Source organism: Perissodus microlepis, chromosome 9 (assembly GCF_051167445.1).
Source record: "Perissodus microlepis isolate ML-2025 ecotype Zambia chromosome 9, ASM5116744v1, whole genome shotgun sequence".
Classification (NCBI taxonomy): Eukaryota; Metazoa; Chordata; class Actinopteri; order Cichliformes; family Cichlidae; genus Perissodus; species Perissodus microlepis.
Genome location: NC_140469.1, coordinates 14,324,664 through 14,344,949, shown reverse-complemented (window position 1 = coordinate 14,344,949; position 20,286 = coordinate 14,324,664). Strand labels below are relative to the sequence as shown.

The 20,286-nt window shown below is 40.6% G+C and overlaps 2 protein-coding genes across 4 annotated transcripts in view; one reads left to right on the top strand and one right to left on the bottom strand.

The window, feature by feature from the left end:
• Positions 1-406: 406 nt before the first annotated feature.
• Positions 407-19,897, bottom strand: LOC146380211 (uncharacterized). 3 transcript variants are annotated; one of them, XM_084939143.1, is made up of 7 exons: positions 19,829-19,897; positions 5,267-5,548; positions 3,523-3,570; positions 1,754-1,864; positions 1,318-1,437; positions 983-1,063; positions 407-888 (listed from the first exon to the last, which is right to left on the bottom strand). In XM_084939143.1, exons 2-7 carry the CDS (start codon positions 5,378-5,380, stop codon positions 838-840), a joined length of 525 nt encoding a protein of 174 aa, XP_084795269.1. In that variant the 5' UTR covers positions 5,381-5,548; positions 19,829-19,897; the 3' UTR covers positions 407-837. The 3 variants fall into 3 exon arrangements, with proteins under 3 accessions (XP_084795269.1, XP_084795270.1, XP_084795268.1); XM_084939144.1 differs by lacking the exon at positions 19,829-19,897 and adding an exon at positions 5,635-16,903; XM_084939142.1 differs by lacking the exon at positions 19,829-19,897 and having other exon boundaries at positions 5,267-16,903.
• A 58-nt stretch (positions 19,898-19,955) lies between these two features.
• LOC146380209 (rab effector MyRIP-like) overlaps positions 19,956-20,286 on the top strand; it is a 125,862-nt gene continuing 125,531 nt past the window's right edge. Inside the window, exon 1 of the mRNA XM_084939139.1 lies at positions 19,956-20,071. The gene's annotated coding sequence lies outside the window, so the exon portion shown is untranslated. The remainder of the gene's footprint in view (positions 20,072-20,286) is intronic.

Sequence of the window (20,286 nt, the reverse complement as noted above, 5' to 3'; positions counted from 1 at the left end):
CGCCAAATGAATTAAAAATGACACAAGATATTAAAATAGAAAAAAAAAGTCTGACTCCTGAAACAGATGGCGTGAACTACATTTGGATTTTTTTCTTTCTTTCTCTCTCACATTTGCCCTTGGCTGCTGTAATGCTAATGGATCAGTGAGTCTCTCAGGTTCCTGCTGGTCTATCCTGCTGCTTCTCACGGCCAGCAATGCACTATACCTGTACCTATACCTAACACTTGCCATCTGTAATTGAAGGTTTAGTGGCATTTCAGCCTACCTGATACTCCCCTTTTAATAATCCTTCATATTTGAATAGAAACATAACAAGTCAATCTGGGGGGACAAAAGGGCAATGTGTGCAATCCTCCAGTGGAGCCTGAAGTGCTTAAACATAAAAAAACCTCCACTCCATACATCTGTTCTTAACTTTTATTGAAACCTGATACAACAACACAGGAGATATTTCTGCAAAAATATAACCCCAATCTTCATAAGGATTCTGTGATTAAATAGGTTACAACAAAATGGCAAAGAAGAATATTAATATAGGATCTTTTTGTGATGAAAAAAACAACAACATGCAGGAATATATTAGAAATTAAAAACTATATATAAAAGTATCCATGTAAATGTAGACCAACTGATAAATGTAAGCTAGCTTACAGTTAGAACAAGAAGAACAGAACAGAGGTTTTTCTACTGGGAATGTTGTCCATGTCAGCGGTTGGTTTCTCCACACGTTTTGGGGTTACATCTGGACACATTTCTACTGTGCGCAGGCCCTTGTTAGGTTTTGCAAGAATGACAAGAAACTTTTTTCTTTGTGTGTTCTCCAGTTCTTGTCCTTTATGTGCTCCATTCGGCTCTGTCGCTCTGTCCATCGGTCTGAGGATCCCCCTGGAGAGCACAGGGACATGTCGTTTAAACACAGTACGCCAGAGTTTTATTTTTGAAGAAGCGTGCAGGATAATAAACACTGTAAATGACTCACGAGGACAGAGAAAGCTCCAGAGCGACCCGATTTCCCCCTCTTGGCTGGATCGAGCTTCACTTGTCTCCTCGCTCTGATCAACTGAAAAAGCGATCCCAGACAAATCGGTGTACATTTCTGCATCTTCATGCATATATTATAACTTCACACTCAAAAAACTGAAATGCCGCCATCTGAATGATTGCCCGATATGAAAAAAAAAAAAGCAATTTCGGACAGATTATACAGGTGAGCACACCAATCTGAGCCAATAAAACCATATAAGGTGGCCTTATGACTGCTTGCACATCCGGCCTCAGCTGTTTCTCTGCACAGAGGTTGCCATGGAGACTCACCTGTACGGGGGTGGTTTCCTTGTTGTTGCTGAGGAGAGAGAAGGAGCCAGGGCGGAGTTTGTTACGCTTAGTCTTTTTCTTGCTTGCAGCTGTAACCAAGTGTCGCCGGGACCTATCAGCCTAAGAAACCCCAGACACAGGGATTAGTACATACATGCACACATTGCATTTCTTCTGCTGTGACCATCTCACAGCTGTCGCCCCTTCAGTGAAGCACTGGTCTAACACAGATGCTTTCATTTTTACTTTTACTGAGTTGGTAAGAAATGTGGTTTCTTTTCTTCTTTTTCCCCCAGCATATACATATGATCCACTATGACTAAAGCTTCTCTGGACCATGCAGCAGCTGCCACCGCCACTAAGAACCAGTCACCACCTCCCCCGCATTAGGCTTTTTCTCCCTCTGACTCCCTTGTGAGTAACAAGAACGATTTACCTGGATGAGAGTTTTAGGGAAGCCTTTGACAGAGACGGCCCCGGGCAGGCTGGAGTGACTCAGGTGGGTGTGATCTCTCCGCTCCAACTGTCTCTTACGTCTGAAGAAAACCTACAAGGATGAGACAGTCACAACCACAACCACAGAGGGAAACAACTCCTGTTACTCTGTGTGATAACGTGCGTCAAGTCTTGTGTGCAGTGGATAGTTTGTGAGCCTGGCCCTTTCTCCTTATCCTGCTCCTGGTCACATCCAGCCTCTGTTCTTTGAGAATGCTTAAAGTCAAGCGGCAACATTGAAAGGAGGAAACTGCAACATTATTATTGTTACTGGTCCAACCACTTCCTGCATCGATCTGCTGAAAATAAAGTCTGCTATTAAGCTTCTCAAATTCCAAATAAATGGATTGGCACTTTGAGAAACAACAGGTTTCAGTTTGCCATTTGGGACTTTGGGGAATAAACGGCACAGGCTCGTGGAGTCATCGCCCTGCAGCACAGTCTGCAGCACGGTTACAAATTTACCACAAAGTTACACAAGTGTGGAAATAACTAGATCATTTCCAGCATAATACTTCCTCCTCTTTTTCCATTTCACTGAACACAAAGATGACTATGTTAGCTGCAAAATATTTGTCTCGCAATCATTCACGATGCCATTTAAAGTACTTACAGTGATTGCTGTTGACCTACATTTTGTTGATTGCCTCTGTTTTCAGCATTGTGGGATGGAATATTTTACAATTGGCTGTGGCACAACAGCTGTACACTTCGGAGCTGAAGGTTAATTGCAATATGCATACATTATTGTTTGTTTCTATATCTGAAGCTGCAGGGATGCACATGCTGCAATGCTCTTGTGAGCTCGCGGAGAGTGTGTTTCTACAGGTTCACTGCCTGATGTCTCTGTGACAGTTACATCATATTACCATTTCTATCAGTAACCCAATCATCTAGTCGTGCAGTTTGCATTGATTAACACAGTTATGTTTTGCCTTCTAAAATAAGATCTGCAACTTGTGGACTGACAGTAATATCCATATCTGTCCAAACTCGTGTTTCAATTCAGTTCTATTTTATTTATACGGTGCCAATTCATAACCGCAGTTGCCTCAAGGTGGTTTATATTTTAAGGTAAAAACTCTACAACATTAGAAAGAAAACCCCACTATCATGAGCAAGCAGTTGGCGACAGTGGGAAGGAAAAACTCCCTTTTAACAGGAAGATAAATGTAGTAAGGCTTTTGACGTAGTTTAATAGATGGACATGAAAGATTACTGTTAAAATAAAGTTCTCAATCTTTTTAGTTATGAAATCCTATCACTTTATACATTATTCTATTAGATTTTGTGCAAGATTTTGTCTTATGATTTCTTATGGCCAAAAATGTCCTTTGTAAGGTGTTTTATTCTTGCCTGTATGTGCCAAACTTAGATACATTCCCTCAGCATGTTCAAAAATACCACTTTTCCCTAGAATGGGTCAGTCACACAAAAACATAGTGACTAATTCTGGCGTAGAGACATGAAAAATGAACCTGTCACAACCACCCCTTTCCACACCATTTAATTCCCCTCTATAAGTCTTTGTCTTCTCTTTCTCAGTTTCTTATACCACTATGTGTTTTTCATTATCTTGTTTCAGTAGTGGACTTCCTGTGACCATAAAGCAGTTTCCCTGTGTTTAGACCTCCTCCGAGAAGGTTTCCTTCAAAAGGAAACTAAAGAATTCGATATAAGATGTGAAGGTAAAGAGGAAGTGGCACATACCAGTCCTTCAGGTAAGGGCAGCCCCCTCTGCTGCGTCTGATCATCTGACTGGGGACAAAAAAGAAAGTTAACACTCATGCTTTATTCATTTTCCAGTACAGTTCAGTTACTGTGGCTTCTGGCAAAAGTTGTTCTCTCCACTGATGACAATGACTGCGTGATTATTTGTGAATGAGATTAGATTTTCAGTCACTTTCACAGTGTGTAAATACTCTCCTATCCCAGAAGAACCAGGCCACACTGGCCCATCTAACAATACATCATAATTTATGTTATAACTCATCAAAACAAGTCATTTTTCAGCACTCCAATCACCAAACAAGACAGCACGTCTGAGCAGAATAAAGCTGCAGCTGTTATCTGCTGGCTCTTGATGACCTCATAAAGTAAAGTGCTATGTTTTTTAAGTGTGTATGTTTAGGATATTCATCAGACCCTGCCACAATCCATTCAGTTTTCTGCTGCTGCGCACATTATGAGCTAACGAGTCCCATAAATTACGCATTTAGTGTATACCACCCCATTACAAACACAAGTGCCTTTTGGTGAGAAAAGGGAAACGCAAGTAAACTAAACCAAATGCAGCAAATATATCCTGAAAAGGATGCTGCTGCTGGTATTAGTTAGCTCCCACCACATATGAAGCCTGTAATTGCGTGTGCTGTAATTACATTACAAATAATTGCTGCAGAAGAGCACATATGTGGCGCAAACTACATCACACGGAACAGAATTCCCCACTCAGACTCTTTCATGTGTGGGTGAGAATCCCTCTCTCTCTCTCCTCCTGATGTCAAATGCATTGTCCAGATGAGGGTGATTACTTTGGACAGAACATGAGGACTGTCCACAGCAAAACGCTAACCACGAAGTTAAAGTTTAACAGGCGGCAGCCACATGAAAAGCCAAAAAAAGGGGAGCTGAAGAATTTTGTTCCACAGAAGGGTATATTTTTGGTGGAGTGTCATTATGGCTGTAAAAACCATTACAATGAGAGTTTGTTTCTGTAAGAAGAAAAAAAAATTATATGTCTCCACAGGTCAGGGTCAGACTGTACACGTCTCCATCCATTCGAAACACATTTGGCCACTATAATCGCCACAGCAGCCTTTTTTTTTTCTAAAGGAGCCAGACTGGACGTACTTACATTCCAGCAAACTTACTGGTTTCCTTTGGCCAAACTATTATATAAACACTAATCATGCTGTGTCTGAGCAGAAACAAATGAAACAAGTATGGAACTTTTACTTAAAGTGCAAACGTTTAAAAACATTTATTCCATTTATGAGATAATCCAAAGCTTCTTCATATTTAATAAGAGAAAATGCTGGTAAACAGTAACAAATGTGCTAGACATATTTTAAAAGCTTTCAGTGAGTGGAGATATGGGTTATTTCTACAAAAGAGACTACAAACAGCTACTTTGTATTATTAGTTTTGTACTTTAACTCAAATTTATAGTAAAAATTGGAATCGAATCTACCTCAACGCAACATTAGAGACGTATCACCAATTTTTAAAGCACGCTTACTTTACACGAGCCTAATAATTTTAGTTCTTTTCAGTTTCATTTGCGTTAAAAGTTGGTTATTATGTTGCTTAACAGCAAGCAAACAGCATTTAATGGGCTCAAACAGGCTGTACTTACCCCGGTCGTGTCACGGCAGCAGAGATGATGACTGATACATAATGAATGCCCTTGTCTTCTGCTAACTATCACATCCATTAGAAGTGCGTCTCTTACCTGTCCGTCTGCGGTCTGTCCGCTGACACACAGCTCTCCCCGGCTTGCTCCTGAGGCGTGTGACAGCAGGCTCGCCTGCAGGCACAGTACGCACAGCCAGACAGTAAACCCCATGATCCAGGCAGGAACTAGACTGTCCTCAGCTCCTGTCAGCTCCCTGCTTTATACTCTCGGCTCTGCTAATGGGGAACAGATGCAGGGGAACAGGAGGCTATGCCAGCTTCACACAGACAAACAGCCCACCACAAGCCTTTGCTGTGCGCCAACCAGTGGCCTGTGGTCCTGCAGAAACATGTCAGACATCTTGAGGGGCCTTGGTTTGAAAAAAGAAAGAAAAAGAAAAAGAAAGAAAGAAAGAAAACACCCACCCTGCCCAGCTACCCCGACCCAAGTGGGAGTATGAAGGCCATTTTCCACTTAAAGCTGCAGTGTAAAAGCTTCCAAAGTGTGTGTGTTAAAAAACACCAACGCAGAGAGGAAACTTGTGTTGTCAGACTTCTGTACATAACTCATAAAAAAGTGGTAGTTTGAAGAAATCCTGCATCATGAAGCAAATTTGTCTCCCGGCTCTGTAGACATCTCTCTCTCGTTGTGCTTTCGGGACATATATGTCCTGTGACTGTTTATAAAGTTCCTTAACGGATCCAAACACTTCAGTGAGCCGTTAAGGAATTACAGTAATTACTCCTCAGCAGACTTTTCAGTGAAATATGCAGGAGCCACAGACACCGTTAATTCATCTTTCAGCCTCCAGACTAGTGTTGACTAAACACTGTCAAATCAGATTTAATCACAACTGTCTGATGTGGATAAAAAAAAAAACATGATACCTTTTTTTCCTGGTTTTGGGAGGAGTTCTTATTTTTTTGAGTGTTTGAGACAGAGACAGGAACTTTTTTTTAATTTAAAAGTATGTTTTAAATGAACTGGCAATCATTTTTAAGGGTCTGGCAGTTCTCTGCAGGAATTTATTTGCCGGTAAAACGCTGGAAGACATAAAGACTGCATCTCATGATGGGACAAGCTGTACACGAGTGGATACAGTCTGTCAAGGTGTGTAACAGGATGGGGAAAAGAAATGAGAGGGAGCGAGAGAATGAATCTACTTTAAAGTCGTCAAGCCTTGGGCGCTCGCTCACAGAGGAAATGTCTCCCAGTAGGACATGCACTGCTGGGAAAATTATGGAAATCAAATAAATTTTATTCCCAGTCCGAGTCAAACCCACATGCCACTCATACTACTTTGCGTATCAGTGAAAGATTTAGCTTTTCACTCAGACAACTTGAAAAAGATTGTGAGAGCATTTCTGAGTGAGCCACGGTTTAAGTGGCGAAAATGAAACATGGTTATTTATTTTCATCCCCCAGCTCTGAATTCCAGCTCCCTTTCCTATATTTCCTGAGATGCGCTGCCTAAGACATGTTGTTGCGAACCTTTTCCCAGGAGGTTCAGCGAGACCACTGGCTAGACAGCTGCGAGCTAATGATGTGAATCGATGAAGGCGATGTTTAGTCAGGAAGAAAAGGGGAAGAGATGGGTAGAAAAGTAACCGGCGCTGCTTCGACAGTCAATCCTCACAAGTCTGCTGGCGGACAAACATGCCAGTCATGGTGCTCGACAAGCCGGGTAATTAATTCTGCTGTCATTCCTAATGGGAATCAGACTTTGTGCTTTAATTTAAAACAGCAGGTGATTTTGTGTATGAAAACATGTTGAGAAAATTACAAGTTTAAATCAAACAAACCTCAATGTGGCCAAAGACATTAGGCGAGAGTCATTTAAGTCTACACGATCTTTTACTCATTCTGCGCTTTCAGCTTTAAAGTAACTATTTTTAAAGCATCTCAGAAAGTTAAGTATGTAAAACTGCTATGCAGAACCACTTCTATTTCTCCCCCCTTCCTGCTCCCCTACAGGGAGTGTCATTCATCGGTATCTCTGCTTTGAGCTGCTGTCACTGTGTCTGGTGATGATGCGCTATGGGGAGCAGCCTTTGACCTTGTAGGGGAAAAAAAACACTCATTTTGTACACAAAGTGTCCCCGTGTCTTTAACCATGGATTTGACGACAGGTAATTTGTGATATAAATACTTGCAGAAATGTGTTTTCGTGCGAGTGACGGTAAGAAACCAAACTGACTGGCAGCAGCGTGACAGATGAGTGAAAACAGAAAATGTGACTTAGGTAACAACATCTGGATTAAGAGAAGTGACTCATAAGGTAATGGATGCTTTGCAAGGTCGACTCTTACAGCTTTATTTGTGAAAAGTGCTATAAAACATTTTCCTTTAATCCATCCAAGTGACTTTATTGTCCAGGTTTTGATATTCAGAAAATTGGCCTTTATAGTTTTGTTATGGTGTTCAGCACTGCATTGTAATGATGTCAACAGCAGCAGGACTTGGCTGTGAACTGTTATTAGAATGAGTGTTCCTTCTGCTGAAATGCAAAGATTATTGACATAATGGGGCTAACGGTAAGCCAAGTTAAAGTTATTTTACTGTAATGAGGGATTTTGTACTATGACAGCTATAAGATTTCTTTATATAGTATTTCTGGGATGTATATTTCCTTGCTTTGTTCCCCAAAACAAAGTTAACTTTGTAAAGGAAAGGCAGAAGAGGGATAGTGGATAGAGGAAGAGGACAGAGAAGATTCATGGATGTAGTGAGGATTGGTATGACACAGGAGGATGCTGGAGACAGGGTCAGATGGAGGAAGGTCATTCACTGTGGTGACCCCTAAAGGGAAAGTCTGGAGGAAGAAGACGTTTCTAAGATTTACATGAATTTGCACCTATTTTAGGAGGCAATTAGCTGAGCAGAGCATAAAGAGTGCTCACCTTGCTTATAAAGCTCAGCATTTAACATGATAAATGTGGTCTGTATAATCTATATAAAAAACAGTATTTAAAAGCAAGATGTGGTTTTAGGGGTCACGGGGTTATGTGGCAAACTTTCTTAGCCATTGGCAGGGACTGCCTGAGTTTGTTGCCTTTGAAGGAGGTATTTCCTCCTGTTTTCAGTATTTATTCTAAGCTAAGCTAACCCTTTGTGGGCTTCAGCTAAATATTTTGTGCAAGAAAATGAATGTGTAAGTGTTTTCCCCCAGTGTTTCAGGTCTCAATGAAACAGGAAAACCAAAGCTAACACTCCATATGGGGAGACTGGAGCATATCCCAGCTGACAGTGGGTGGGATTACACCCTGGGCAGGTCGCCAGGCCGTCACAGGGCTAACACAAAAACAAACACCCGCTCACATCCACACTTACAGTCAATTTAGAATCAACAGTTAGCCCACCATGCAGGGGCTCAGGAGACTGGAGCACCTGGTGAAAACCCACGCACACGCCACACAGAAACAACCCAGACCTCCTCATGCTTTCTGCACCGCCGTGAAGTGCATACAAGGTCTTCAGGTTTCTGCCAGAGCTAAAGGAAAATCAGCAGGCAACAGCTTTTTAAACCCAAATATTAGTAAAATAACAGAGATTTCTGTCACATAAGGTACCACTGACTTAACTTGGTGTGTTGTCTTGTCAACTTCCAAACGCCCATTCTGAACTAGCAAATGCTTTCAGATGATATGAAGCTCTAACACAATAATAAATTAGCCTCTTTGTTCACCAGGATGAAGCTTGTTTGTTTCATGCCGCCATTTAGCCTCCATTTAGGCATGCACCAGAAAGCAGCGTGTCTCTGCTGCTTTGTGCAGATACGTCGCTCACGAAGAGATCTCGTACGTGTAGCACGCTAATGAATGGACTCCGTGTGTGTATAATTAGTGCAGGGCCGTGTAACTATAACCTCTGCTGAGAAATGAGAGACTGCAACTCATATTCCATCCATCACCTCTCTGTACAAGCGAACAACCTTAAGGTCTGTTTGCGAATCAATACTCCTCTACAGCACATTGTCGTCTTTTTATTTTTTTTCCCCTCTCTGTGTGCTGCTGCTTTGGTAACAGCTATGTGAAAGGTGTGAGGGAGAGAATAGCAGTGAGGCTTTCAGTGCTATCATGTGGAAAGTGCAGAGGAAGCCAAAGATGAGGCTCAGGAAAAACAACACAGCTGTGCTGCAATTTGTGTGTTTGTCATTGAACAAAGACTGATTACAGTCTGGATTTTCCTTTTATCTCAACTCTTTGAGTTAATCTTAAATACACTATCATTAGTTAGCAAGAGTTTTTGCCCTTAGTCTCACACCTGTACCATCTCTGTGTGGTTCTGTTCACAGGAGCAGAAAATATTAATTGTGTGGATAGTCGGTTAAATGGTATGTCATCGGGGCTGTGGAAACATGACGTCCCAAATGTTTTAACACATATACATACATGTATTGTGTGGCTTTAAAATAGTAGAAAAGTATTAGATATTAGCCCATAAAATCAGGAAAATATCCCATTTGCATTTTGAAACAGAATACAAATATAAGGATGCTGAAAAGCACTTTCTGATTATTTTAAAGGGGATTTTTTTAAGTTTTAGTATAAACAAGTAAATGTGTGCACTGACATTTTCAGGATAAGCACCCTCCCACTTTGTTTTTCTTCCCTGACAGGCAGGCTGAAGGAGAAATTTACTCTTTTAGCTATGGATGCCACATTATAATTAGTTGTCATTTTCAAAAAGTCGGAAAATATAAGACATGACAAGTTTTAAGAGGAAGGATTTCATAACCTTTGTGAAACAGGAGGGAGATGCTTTTTAAATCCACAGAAGTCATATTTTTGATTCATGACACAGCTCATGCCAACCTCTAAGTGTGTCACACACACGAGAGGGCCTCTTTTGCTTGTTTTCAATAACTGAAAAAATAAGATCCACCTTAGGATCTGACTTTTTCATTCAAACTTTCTGGACTAATAAAAACAACTGACACAGATGATTCAAATAAATTAAAAACAAAAAAAACAAAACAAAAAAACTCCACATTAAATAAAATAATAGGCTTGTTTTCAGCCTACATGGCTTTTAGTGAAATATTTAAGACAGCAATACCTGAAAAATAATTTTCATGAAGGGCAAATTAACTGTCACAGTTTTCCTGAGATTTACTTTTTGATTTCTTGTATTTACAGTGATCTGAGTGTCTGGGTTTACATTCTGTTTAACAATTATTCCCTGGTTACCTTCCTTATGGTTGTAGCTTTAGGTTTGTCGTTAGGTTTTCTTAGTTTTTTTTTCTGATCTAGTTTCCTTTGAACATAGATATGTTGTAGAGTTTATTCAGTTCAATTTTATTAATATAGCACCAAAATCACAGGAGCAGTCAGCTCAAGGAGTTTCACATTATGAAGTAAAGACCCTGCAATAATAGAGAATACCTCAACAATCAAATGACCCCTCTTTGAGCAAGCACTCGGCAACAGTGGGAAGGAAAAACTCAGTTTTAACAGGACTAAACCTTCAGCAGAACCAGGCTCAGGGAGGGCAGCCATATGCTGTCACTGGTTAGGAATGATGGGAGGAAAACAGGATAAAAAGCGCTAATTTCAGGATGGGATGAGGATAAGAGTTAAATTCTTGTTTTCCTGGTGTGCCCTGTAATTCTTTGTCCAGTCTTCGTCCCTGTGCGAAGTGTTTCTTGTTCTAGTTATGTTATATTAGTCTTTTGTTCCTTGTATTTTGTAGCACCTTGTCTCAGATTCTTCCACCTGTGCACCAAGCTGTTACCTCCCCCGTAGTTAGGCCTTTGCTTCTTTATTAGCTTCAGTTTCCTTTTATCTTTGTCACAATGTGTTTGTCTCCTATGTGTTCCTCTCCATCCCTGTATTTGAATTCTGTTACATATTCTGTTTCTCTGGATTTTGGTCTGTTGTTTTTTTCACCATTAAAGGTGAACTTTATGTTAAACCCACCTGCCTATAGAGTCTGCTTTTGGTTCCAAATTCCTGCAAACTACAACAAACCCCCCCCACAAACCCCTCTACAGTACGAGTTTAACTCAGTCAAAAGACTCTGATTCAGTCGCTTCACACAGAAATGAGAATTCTTTGTGCTCATCTTGCATTCCTACATCATTCTTTACTTGCACTCAAAGACTCAGCAACGCTTGCTCCGAACAAATGTGGCAAAAGACAAACATCTACAATTTTATCTATCTTACTTTTGCTGTTACTTGCACTTTGCTCTTCATTCATTTTGATTGTTTGATAATGTAATAATGCAGAGTCACAGAAATGAACTAATCCTGCCCATCATGCAAAAGCATGCAAGAAAATCAGCTCAGATATGATTTATGAAAGTAAAATTCAAACAATTTGCTGCAACATAATTCTGCACAATTAGCATCGTGTAAAAGAGACCGAGGACGGATCATAAGATTCATGAAAACACGGTCATACTATAATCAGTGTTGTATCTTATTAAAACAATGAAGTAAGTAGGAAGGTGATAATTAAGTCCAAATTGTCCAGTTATTACTGTAGCAGAGTGAGCACTGCTCATTCAGCCGGAATACTAAACACAGCATCATGGGAGACTGTGTGATGTTCGGGTCATGCCCTCTCACTTTCTCTCATTTATATCCAATCCTCTCTCTGCTCTGGTTACCATGGCGGCAAGAAGTTGGATTCACACAAATGCCGCTGAGGGCTGAAGCCTTTGAGGAGAGGAGAGAGCAGACAAGGCAAGGTGTGGATGGGCTTCGGTTTCACATGCACGCCACTCCACTAGCCTCTCCAGCTGCACACTCATACACAGAGCACTACAGACACTAGGCTACCTATTATAATCGGAGAGCAATTAGTGTCACAGTGCATCTTTATTACATAAATATGGATCCATAAAGAACAGGTTTTTTTCTGGATGTGGTGTTGGAAGCTTAATAGTCTTTAGACATATAAGACCTGATATGGTGACAACCAGATAAAGAGTGACAACCGGACTGGCTCCCCACAGGTTTCAGCAGACCTTTAACCTACCTGGATACTAGCTTTTTAGGCAGTAAACACAGTGATGGCATTGCAAAGGGGCCCCTCCCATTGTGTTTTCTGTCACAAGTCACACGCGTGTATGATTTCTGTTGTTGTTATTATGACACTGGATTAGCAATGCCCTTTGTTTTTGGTTAATGTGGTATCCTTAACTGTTATTCCTCGGCAGGTTCAGGCCAGTGCTGTGTAATATTCCCATAATATCGTTGCACAACACATTGAGTAAAGCTGGAGTCTGTACCTGGTCAATGCTTCAACCAAGCCTGTCACAGAAGGTAAAACAAAGTCAAGTTTAGCCACCTGTTGCTTGTAATTGGACCGCAATAGCATAATCTTTCATTTTGTTACACAGAGGATCTCAGTACTGCCATCAAGAAGAATCCTGCCACGTCCCCTGAAACTCCTGCGATTTTTACATTTTATAATGTGCCACAGTTCACTCATACCACCTATTCCTCCTCTATTCTCCTGAGAATAGAGGAGAATACCCCTGAAACTGAAAATAAAAAATGTGACACATGCACAAAGTCAGTAGTGTTACTCAGAGAGCACTTCATGATATAGCTGGTCTGTAAAAGATTCATTGATCTGAGTGGTGAGAGCAAACTGAGACGTTAAAGCTGTGGAATCCAAAACCACTAAAGTGGGCTGAAAAATGCCGAAATAAAAGCCAGAAAAAATACAAATAAAAGCTATCAGTGTCTTTTAAGTTTGTTTTTGCATAACAAAGCTTGGATTTGTGGAAAGTTTTGTATCTCTGGGCTAAAACACAAAATGAGACGAAGTTAGATAATTGATTCATTTACATTTCATCGTTGCTACGGGTGCACGACTGCTGAAAATAATCATGAGCCATGTCTGTGTTACATGTACTGTGTGCATTAATAAGTGCTACTAACCTATGATCCAAGGCCGGCTGGCTGTAGCAACAGAAACACCTTCTTTGTAAACAGCTGTGGCTCAACTTGGCTGGAGAAAACTGCTGGCAAGCAAACTGGGAAGTGGAGTGGCTGGCAAATTTACTCTCACTCATGCACATTTGTGAAATAAACACAGGAAAGGAGGGGAGTTAGCAGGCTTATGTGCTGTGTGACTAATAGAGTCTGTGAGCAGACTGACCAGACTGTCAATATGTTGTGGTTTCTAAACAGTAGAAGGAAAAAGAATTAGTCTGGGGTTAGTGGAGGCTAAAGGGGGCGTCTTAAAGTAAGAGTTTGAATCTAAATCATTTTGCCATGTGAAGTTCCGTTGCATTTCTGCTAACCTGTCTTCAAAATCAGCCTCATTGAGTATCTCTTCTGAAGGTATTTTACTGCTAACTTGCTAACTGGTTGAGTTGTATATAGTGTAACCAGAAGGGAAGGCTGTTGTTTTCCATTATAAAAGTGATTTACCTCAACTCCTGCTCATAACTCACGTCCCAACCCAGAGGGCAATTAGTGCTTTATTAGCTGTAACAGGGGAAATGACTCCCTTCCGTCACTCCGGGGAATTCTAACAAAAAAGAAAAAGTATTCATCAACCACAAAAATGCCAAATCCATTTATCTGTTTATCAGCTGTAAAGATATCAAACGTTAAAAAAGCTCACATTTTGTCTGTTCTTTACAAGATTAAATACATTTTCTTCCATTTAATCCACACAGTGCATAACCACAATGCACAGAGTGACTCACAGTGTTTGTTTGCTGTTTGCGATGCTTTGTTTCCAGCACTGAAATGGCCACTTATGGGCAATTAGTCATGCTGAGTAGGCAGAGGCTTCACCTCCACCTCGTCACTGACTAACGCAAGACACTATATGTTGGAAAGGAAGTAAAGTGAGCGAAAGCATCGAGAGGAGGCAAATATTTTGATCCTTTTAGGAGCTAGACTGCAGAGGGTTTAACACACAAAATATAATGGGGATTAAACAGGAGCTTTGATCCAATACTCTGAGGTTTGTAGTATTTTAGGCCTTTAACGCTTACGTAGATACATGAAGCAATTACAGCTCCTAAATGCTTTGAATAATTATATTCCTGAGATCGAGAAGCATCTTACTTGCTGGTGTGCAACATCTTGCTGATCTCCTACTCAAGAGATATTCTCCTGCAAAGTCATGCTCTCCATTTTTATGCAAACATAAAGTGCACATTCATTCAACATTGCTTTGCAAAGGTCCTGCTCTTGAGTGAGCAGCCAGATTAAAGCACAATTTTGGAACTAACTGATATTCTGATCTTCCAGGACAGTTACATTGGAGGAAAGTGGATTATTTAAGCAATCTCCCATCAAAGTAATTGTGAGGCTGCCTTTCTGTTCAGCTTCTAAATGACCTCTGAAATGTCTCGTGGAAGAAGAAACCACCATGTTTGGTGGCAAGCATCGAGAGTAATTTACTGTACGAGTGGTCCCAAATGGAAAAGCTTCCCCAGGTAAAACTAATTCATAGAGTAAAGTCAACAGGAGCAGGATATTTCCTCTGTTACCCGGAGGACACAGAGACAGGCTTAGGTCAATATATGGATCACTGAGGATATCCTGACTGGTGATTGTCGCAGGTGCAAAAGCCGTTTCCTCTTATGTAAGTACATCTCACGCACCTGCTGCCTTCCTGGATGCACAGACGTCACCGCGTTTTTTACCGAGCACATGTGAAATTGTGCAGACTGTAAAATACTACATTGCAGATCTAAATTCGGACATTCTCCATAAAGGCTTTTCATCTATGAAGTAAACTTCCAACAGAAATGAAATTGATTCCTTCTTTTACGTCTATTAACTCTTTTTAAATAGAGGTCAAAGGTTGGTTTAAATGTAAAGTAAAGCTGCAGTCATTTTGATAAATTTTATTAAATATTGTGTTTATTGTGTGCATATCTTTATTGAGCTAATGTCTGTGTGTTTATTGTAGTTTTGTATTTATATTGTATTGTGGTTTTCTGCAGTTGAATGATGTAACTCTTGTTTGTGCATCACTGGGTATAAAAGCCCAACAGCAGACAGATAAATCAAATAAAGACATGAATTTATAAATCATATTCTTTTTACTACTGTTATTACTTACACTTATCTAAATGGATAAGCAGTAAAAATAATAATGTTTGGATGAGAATCACAGAAGATGCTAATCTTAGGGATTTGTGTAGTGCCACTGAATCACTCATGGGGTTGTTGTTTCGAGAACATCACCACCTCTGAATCTGTGAAGCTTTTGTATGTGAAAAACATGTTTTTTTTAAATGACCTGTTTAAAAAAACATAGTGGTTTGCATCTTCATAAACTATGCTATTATATTATTATAGTAATAACTTGAGTGAGGTTACATTTTAAAGGCCCCCTGGTGGCTGAAGATGGTTAACACCCTGTCATTTTTTCCCTAGTGGGTAGGCTTCACAATGGTAAGTGTTTTGTGCCTGTAAACTTCCACTTATAGTACAAATTGTTGTGTTTTCCACCCCCAAAAAAGTTACGAGTTTCCCTGACAAAACAGTCTTGGATCAACTCATTCTGCCTGCTAAAAATGGGATTGTGATTCACAGACCATTTATGTGGTTTTGAAGGGTGACATTTGCCAACGGACGAGATCATATACAGTGCAGCGAAGCCCTCAGAGGACAATAACCTGAAATGCCATCGCTGAGAATGTGGAGCTATAATCTGCTTCCAAACACATAAAGACCATGACTGTCACAGCAAATAATACCCACACACAGCTGCGTTTGTGCACACATGAACGCTATAACTTCAGCATGTGACATGGATAGAAGGGGGGTGTGCTTTGCCGTCCCCGTTGCTCCACTTCAGCCATAACTCCTCAGCAGGCTTTACCTGTTTGACTGCACGTTCACACAACTCCTGTAGAAGATGACTGCACGAACATTCCCACAGTTCCCACTTGTGAACATGATGAGCTTATGGCAGCTCTCAACAGGACATTTTAACAACCTAAAACACCCCAGGCTCACCGACTTTGCTCACCTCAGATTTGAGGTAAATGCAGGGTCATATAGAGAGTGATTCAGCAGCAAAACATGAAGCATGCACATTAGATTTACCAAAGTGTAAAGCTTTTAATAAGCTTTTTACATGTGCTTACGACCAGAGGATTTTGCACGTGAAACCTTAGAATGACCCTCAGCTTCACACTGGAGCTCCATACTAAGTGACCCACAATACCAGACTGGAATAGTACTGGGAGTCTCCATGCTTCAACCTCCTTCCTTGACTGCTTTCAGTTTAGTTTAATCCCTGTGATATGCATACTAACTGACTCTTGCATCCCCATTACAAGATAATTGCAGTTTATGTTATGCAGAGAATTGGCCATCCTGCTGAACTTCTACACACAGTCAATTTAGCACCCCCTACCTCACCTTTGTTATAATAGTCCACAGGTAGAACGTTTCAATATATTTGTTAGACATGTTTGCTTCCCATGGTGTAATTAAAGCTTGCAGACAAAGCAAGTAAAACCACAGTTTAACAAGCCAGACAAGTTATTTAAAGCAATCTCCAAGCAATAAGCACTGAACCATAACAAGCACGCTTGGTTTCAAGTGAACCGCTGAATATCAGGCATGCAGTCATATTCACTCTAGTTAAAGAAGCAAAATGAATAATCCCCAACCGTGACCATCTAGAAATAATTGCTAAGTCCATTTATTTATACGCCGGGGTCTTGCAGTGATGCACTTTATATGGTTTAATGGTATATTGTTTACTATAATTTTATCTGCAGTATTATCTATTTCAAAACAGAAGGTAAGTAATAAGTTTGAAGGTAACAAAAGAATAACTGACATTAATGATATTTCCAGTTTATGGTCAGAATTAATTTAATGCCAACAACCCATTTCAAAAAAGCTGCGGCATGTTTCTATTTTACTCTTTTTTAGCATCATCTGTGAGCATTTGAGCATCTGCTGTTATAAAAATAATACGTTTTCACATTCTTGCTTTTAATTGGGTCTCAGCTCCTCAACATTTCTGGTCTCAACGTGCCAAAAGGCTTTCTCTGCAAAAGACATTATCTGTACAACATCTGTATATAGTGTTTAGTGTTAATTAAGCTTTTGCAGATGCCATGTGGACTAATGCATCGCCATACTATCACAGCCTTGGAGCTGGAACGTCTGGCTTATTTTTAGCCTGGAAATTATCCTTTAAAAATCATTGAGGTTCTAATTAGAATAATTAATTACACACATTTCCAGTTTGCGTCTTTGGGTCCAGTTTAGGTCCTTAGTTGCATTTGAATATGCAAAAAACATAACACTTTGACATTCACAACCCATTTTAAAGTCTGAATAAGTATAATTAAAGAGAGACTTGCCACTGCAGCAAGTCTTGAGGAATAGTTCTCCAGGATTTCTCAAGGTCTTTCCAGTCCTTCTTTGGACATTGGCTGCTTTTTCACTCACGCTCAGTCGAGCTCTTGTACTTCACCATTCTCACCAGTTTTGCTTGTTAAGCCACTTAACACTGACCTATGAATCATTCAAGCATCAACAATGCACCTAACTCAAGGACTGAACCAGTGTTGTCTCTACATGTAACAGACAACTTAGCAAAAACCTTCGAGAACTTTGTAACTAGTAGCCGGTTGCTACTAAAAACACATAATTTTCTCCCAATTCTTTGGTTAGATCAAGGGAAATTCCAATGTTAACACAATCTGACAGGGATAATTTTTCGTGCCAACAAGGTCATGCCCAAAAACCTTGACAAAAACTTGGCATATCTTAGCATTGTGTTCAGTGTATCCTTAAAACATTTAAGCAAATTGGACTTGTGAAAGACAAAATAAGAAGTGGAAGGCCTGAAAACTGTCTACAGCAGTAAAACAGTATTTGATAGTCATGTCCTTAAGAAATAAAAAAAGGACATCCATCAAAGAGCAGACAAAGGACTTGAGAGATGCTCTGGACTTTCAGTTGATCCGGTGAAATGCTCTTAGTGGAATGGTGGCTATCAAAAAGCCAAGAAGCCAAGGCTGCGATATCCCAGATTACTCAAGTACTGGACTAAAAATCAGTGGTAACAGCTTTTATGAGTGATTAACCCAAATGTGAAATTTCTGGTTCAAATTTTCATCAATATGTACAGAGGTACGGAGGAGGCCAGGAGAAGGACGCAACAGTGAGTGTCTACAGCCATCTGTAAAACTCTTTCATAGTTTGGGGCTGATTTGGTGTCAATAAACCTAATTAGTATCAATGTTACAATAGTATTTCAGCCAGTGATGTTGACGATCATGTCAGAATTGATGAATTCTGAACACAGAAAAGTACTATCAGATTTTGATCCACAATGCAACACTGGAATGCGTCTGATTGGAAAACAGCTTCCCTTTCAGGATGACAATGATTCCAAACACAGTGCCAACGCAGTAAAAGCATACCTGAACACAAAAAGCACTATCAGTCATGGATTGGTCTCAACGTTATTAGAGCAGAGTGGGATCATCTTAGCAGAGAACTGAACGAAAGACAGCCAATATCCAGAGAAGAACTTTACATTTTCTTCAAGAAACCTGGAGAACTACTTAAAGGATATTTGACTAATAAGTGTATCTAAGTGTTAAAGGGCCTCCTTAATAGAGTTCAGGGTGTGTTGGAGAATGAATGAATATTGACTTTCAAGCTTGTCAGAATTGCACAACTCTTAAAAAACAAACAAACAACAACTTATATTGTGTATCTCCATCAATAATTGCACATGTTTTAATAAATGACTACCTCTATTTCCCCTTTTGGTAAATGGCCTGCATTTGTATACAGGGTTTAGTATGTGCGATAAAATATGACTTTGAAAAATTGCCCTGGCAACATCTGCTGCAAATCCAGCATCTTTAATTACACTTAGAATAAAGTAAGCATCAGCACTGCTTGATTTATAATACAGGCGAAGTAGCCCGTAATTGCAAAGTTAGGTGAGCTCTTTATTTTGCAAAAAAGCATGTAGGGCAACAGCCCAGAAATTGTTTTTGTGAGGCACTAGTGTCAGCATTTCTTAAGACAGAGCACTAATACAGAGAACAAGCAGCCAGGTTTTAGTGCTCTGGTGCTTTGGCAGAGCACAAGGCAGGACTAATAATGGATACGCAGGAATTGGAATGATTTTCTAAAGTCCATCTGTTTATGAAAAACAATTTATATTCAATTTTTTTCTTGAAATGGGTTTTAAAATTAATTAATTAATGCATTACGTAACTTATGTGAAAGTTAATTAAGCCAGACCATTGCAAGAGTGAAGTCATCTAACGATTTGATCCATCTGACAGAGACTTGGGACGAGCTGCCTCACCCTCTCTTTGGTTAATTGCACAGTGAATGGCTTTGTGAATGAAGCAGTCAGCCAACACAGCGCCTCCTCCCCAACTCTCCCCATGCATGAGCATCAGTGCCAACACTGGAGCTCGGGATGCCCAGGTGCCTGCAGAAAAATGAAATGTGATATTGCGTCAGCAAAGCGCGGACACAGCCCAACTAGTTTCTCTCCAACCTCGAAAATTTCATCCCTAAATATGAGTTCACGCTGTGCGCCACCAGGGAAGAATCAAGGTTTGGGTGCCAATCCCTTACCTCCCTCGCAGTGCGTCCTCCCCTCCCTCCTCCTTCTTCCTCCGTGTAATACAAACCTCGTGATCGCCCATTCAGCGGTTCCTACGTCCGCTGCTTTGGGGGTGGTGGTGGTGATGGGGGGTGGAAACACAATAAGCTGACTAACCGAGGGGCAGGAGAGGAAAAGTATCTGGGAGACGGACAGGTGTCGCGGAAGTTTACACTTGCAGAGGCGCATCCCCTCCGCGTCTTTCTCTCATTATCTGGAATAACGTGAAAGAGACTGTGACTGGCGGTCATTCGGCTCCCACTGATCCTGTGTAAGTGATTCTCCACACCGGCTCACCGAATAGGCGAAGAGGTGAACGTTAGCCCGTTATAATGAACAGGCGTAAGAGGCAGGAGCCTCGGTCAGGTGCCTGATTTTGAGATGCACGATTTAACGGCTCGGCGATTCTTGCATACCTCAGTATGAAAATGCTGCCAGCCCAGCTGCTCGTGCAAGAGCTACAGGAGATCTTTGTTGCACAGATGT

Excerpts from the sequence above, each read along its gene's own strand:
- LOC146380211 (XM_084939143.1), bottom strand. The coding sequence starts at position 5,380 with ATGGGGTTTACTGTCTGGCTGTGCGTACTGTGCCTGCAGGCGAGCCTG. Across the intron at positions 1,438-1,753 it reads TCCCTAAAACTCTCATCCAG|GCTGATAGGTCCCGGCGACA; the intron begins GTAAATCGTTCT and ends GGGGTTTCTTAG. Across the intron at positions 889-982 it reads CTGGAGCTTTCTCTGTCCTC|GGGGATCCTCAGACCGATGG; the intron begins GTGAGTCATTTA and ends TGTGCTCTCCAG.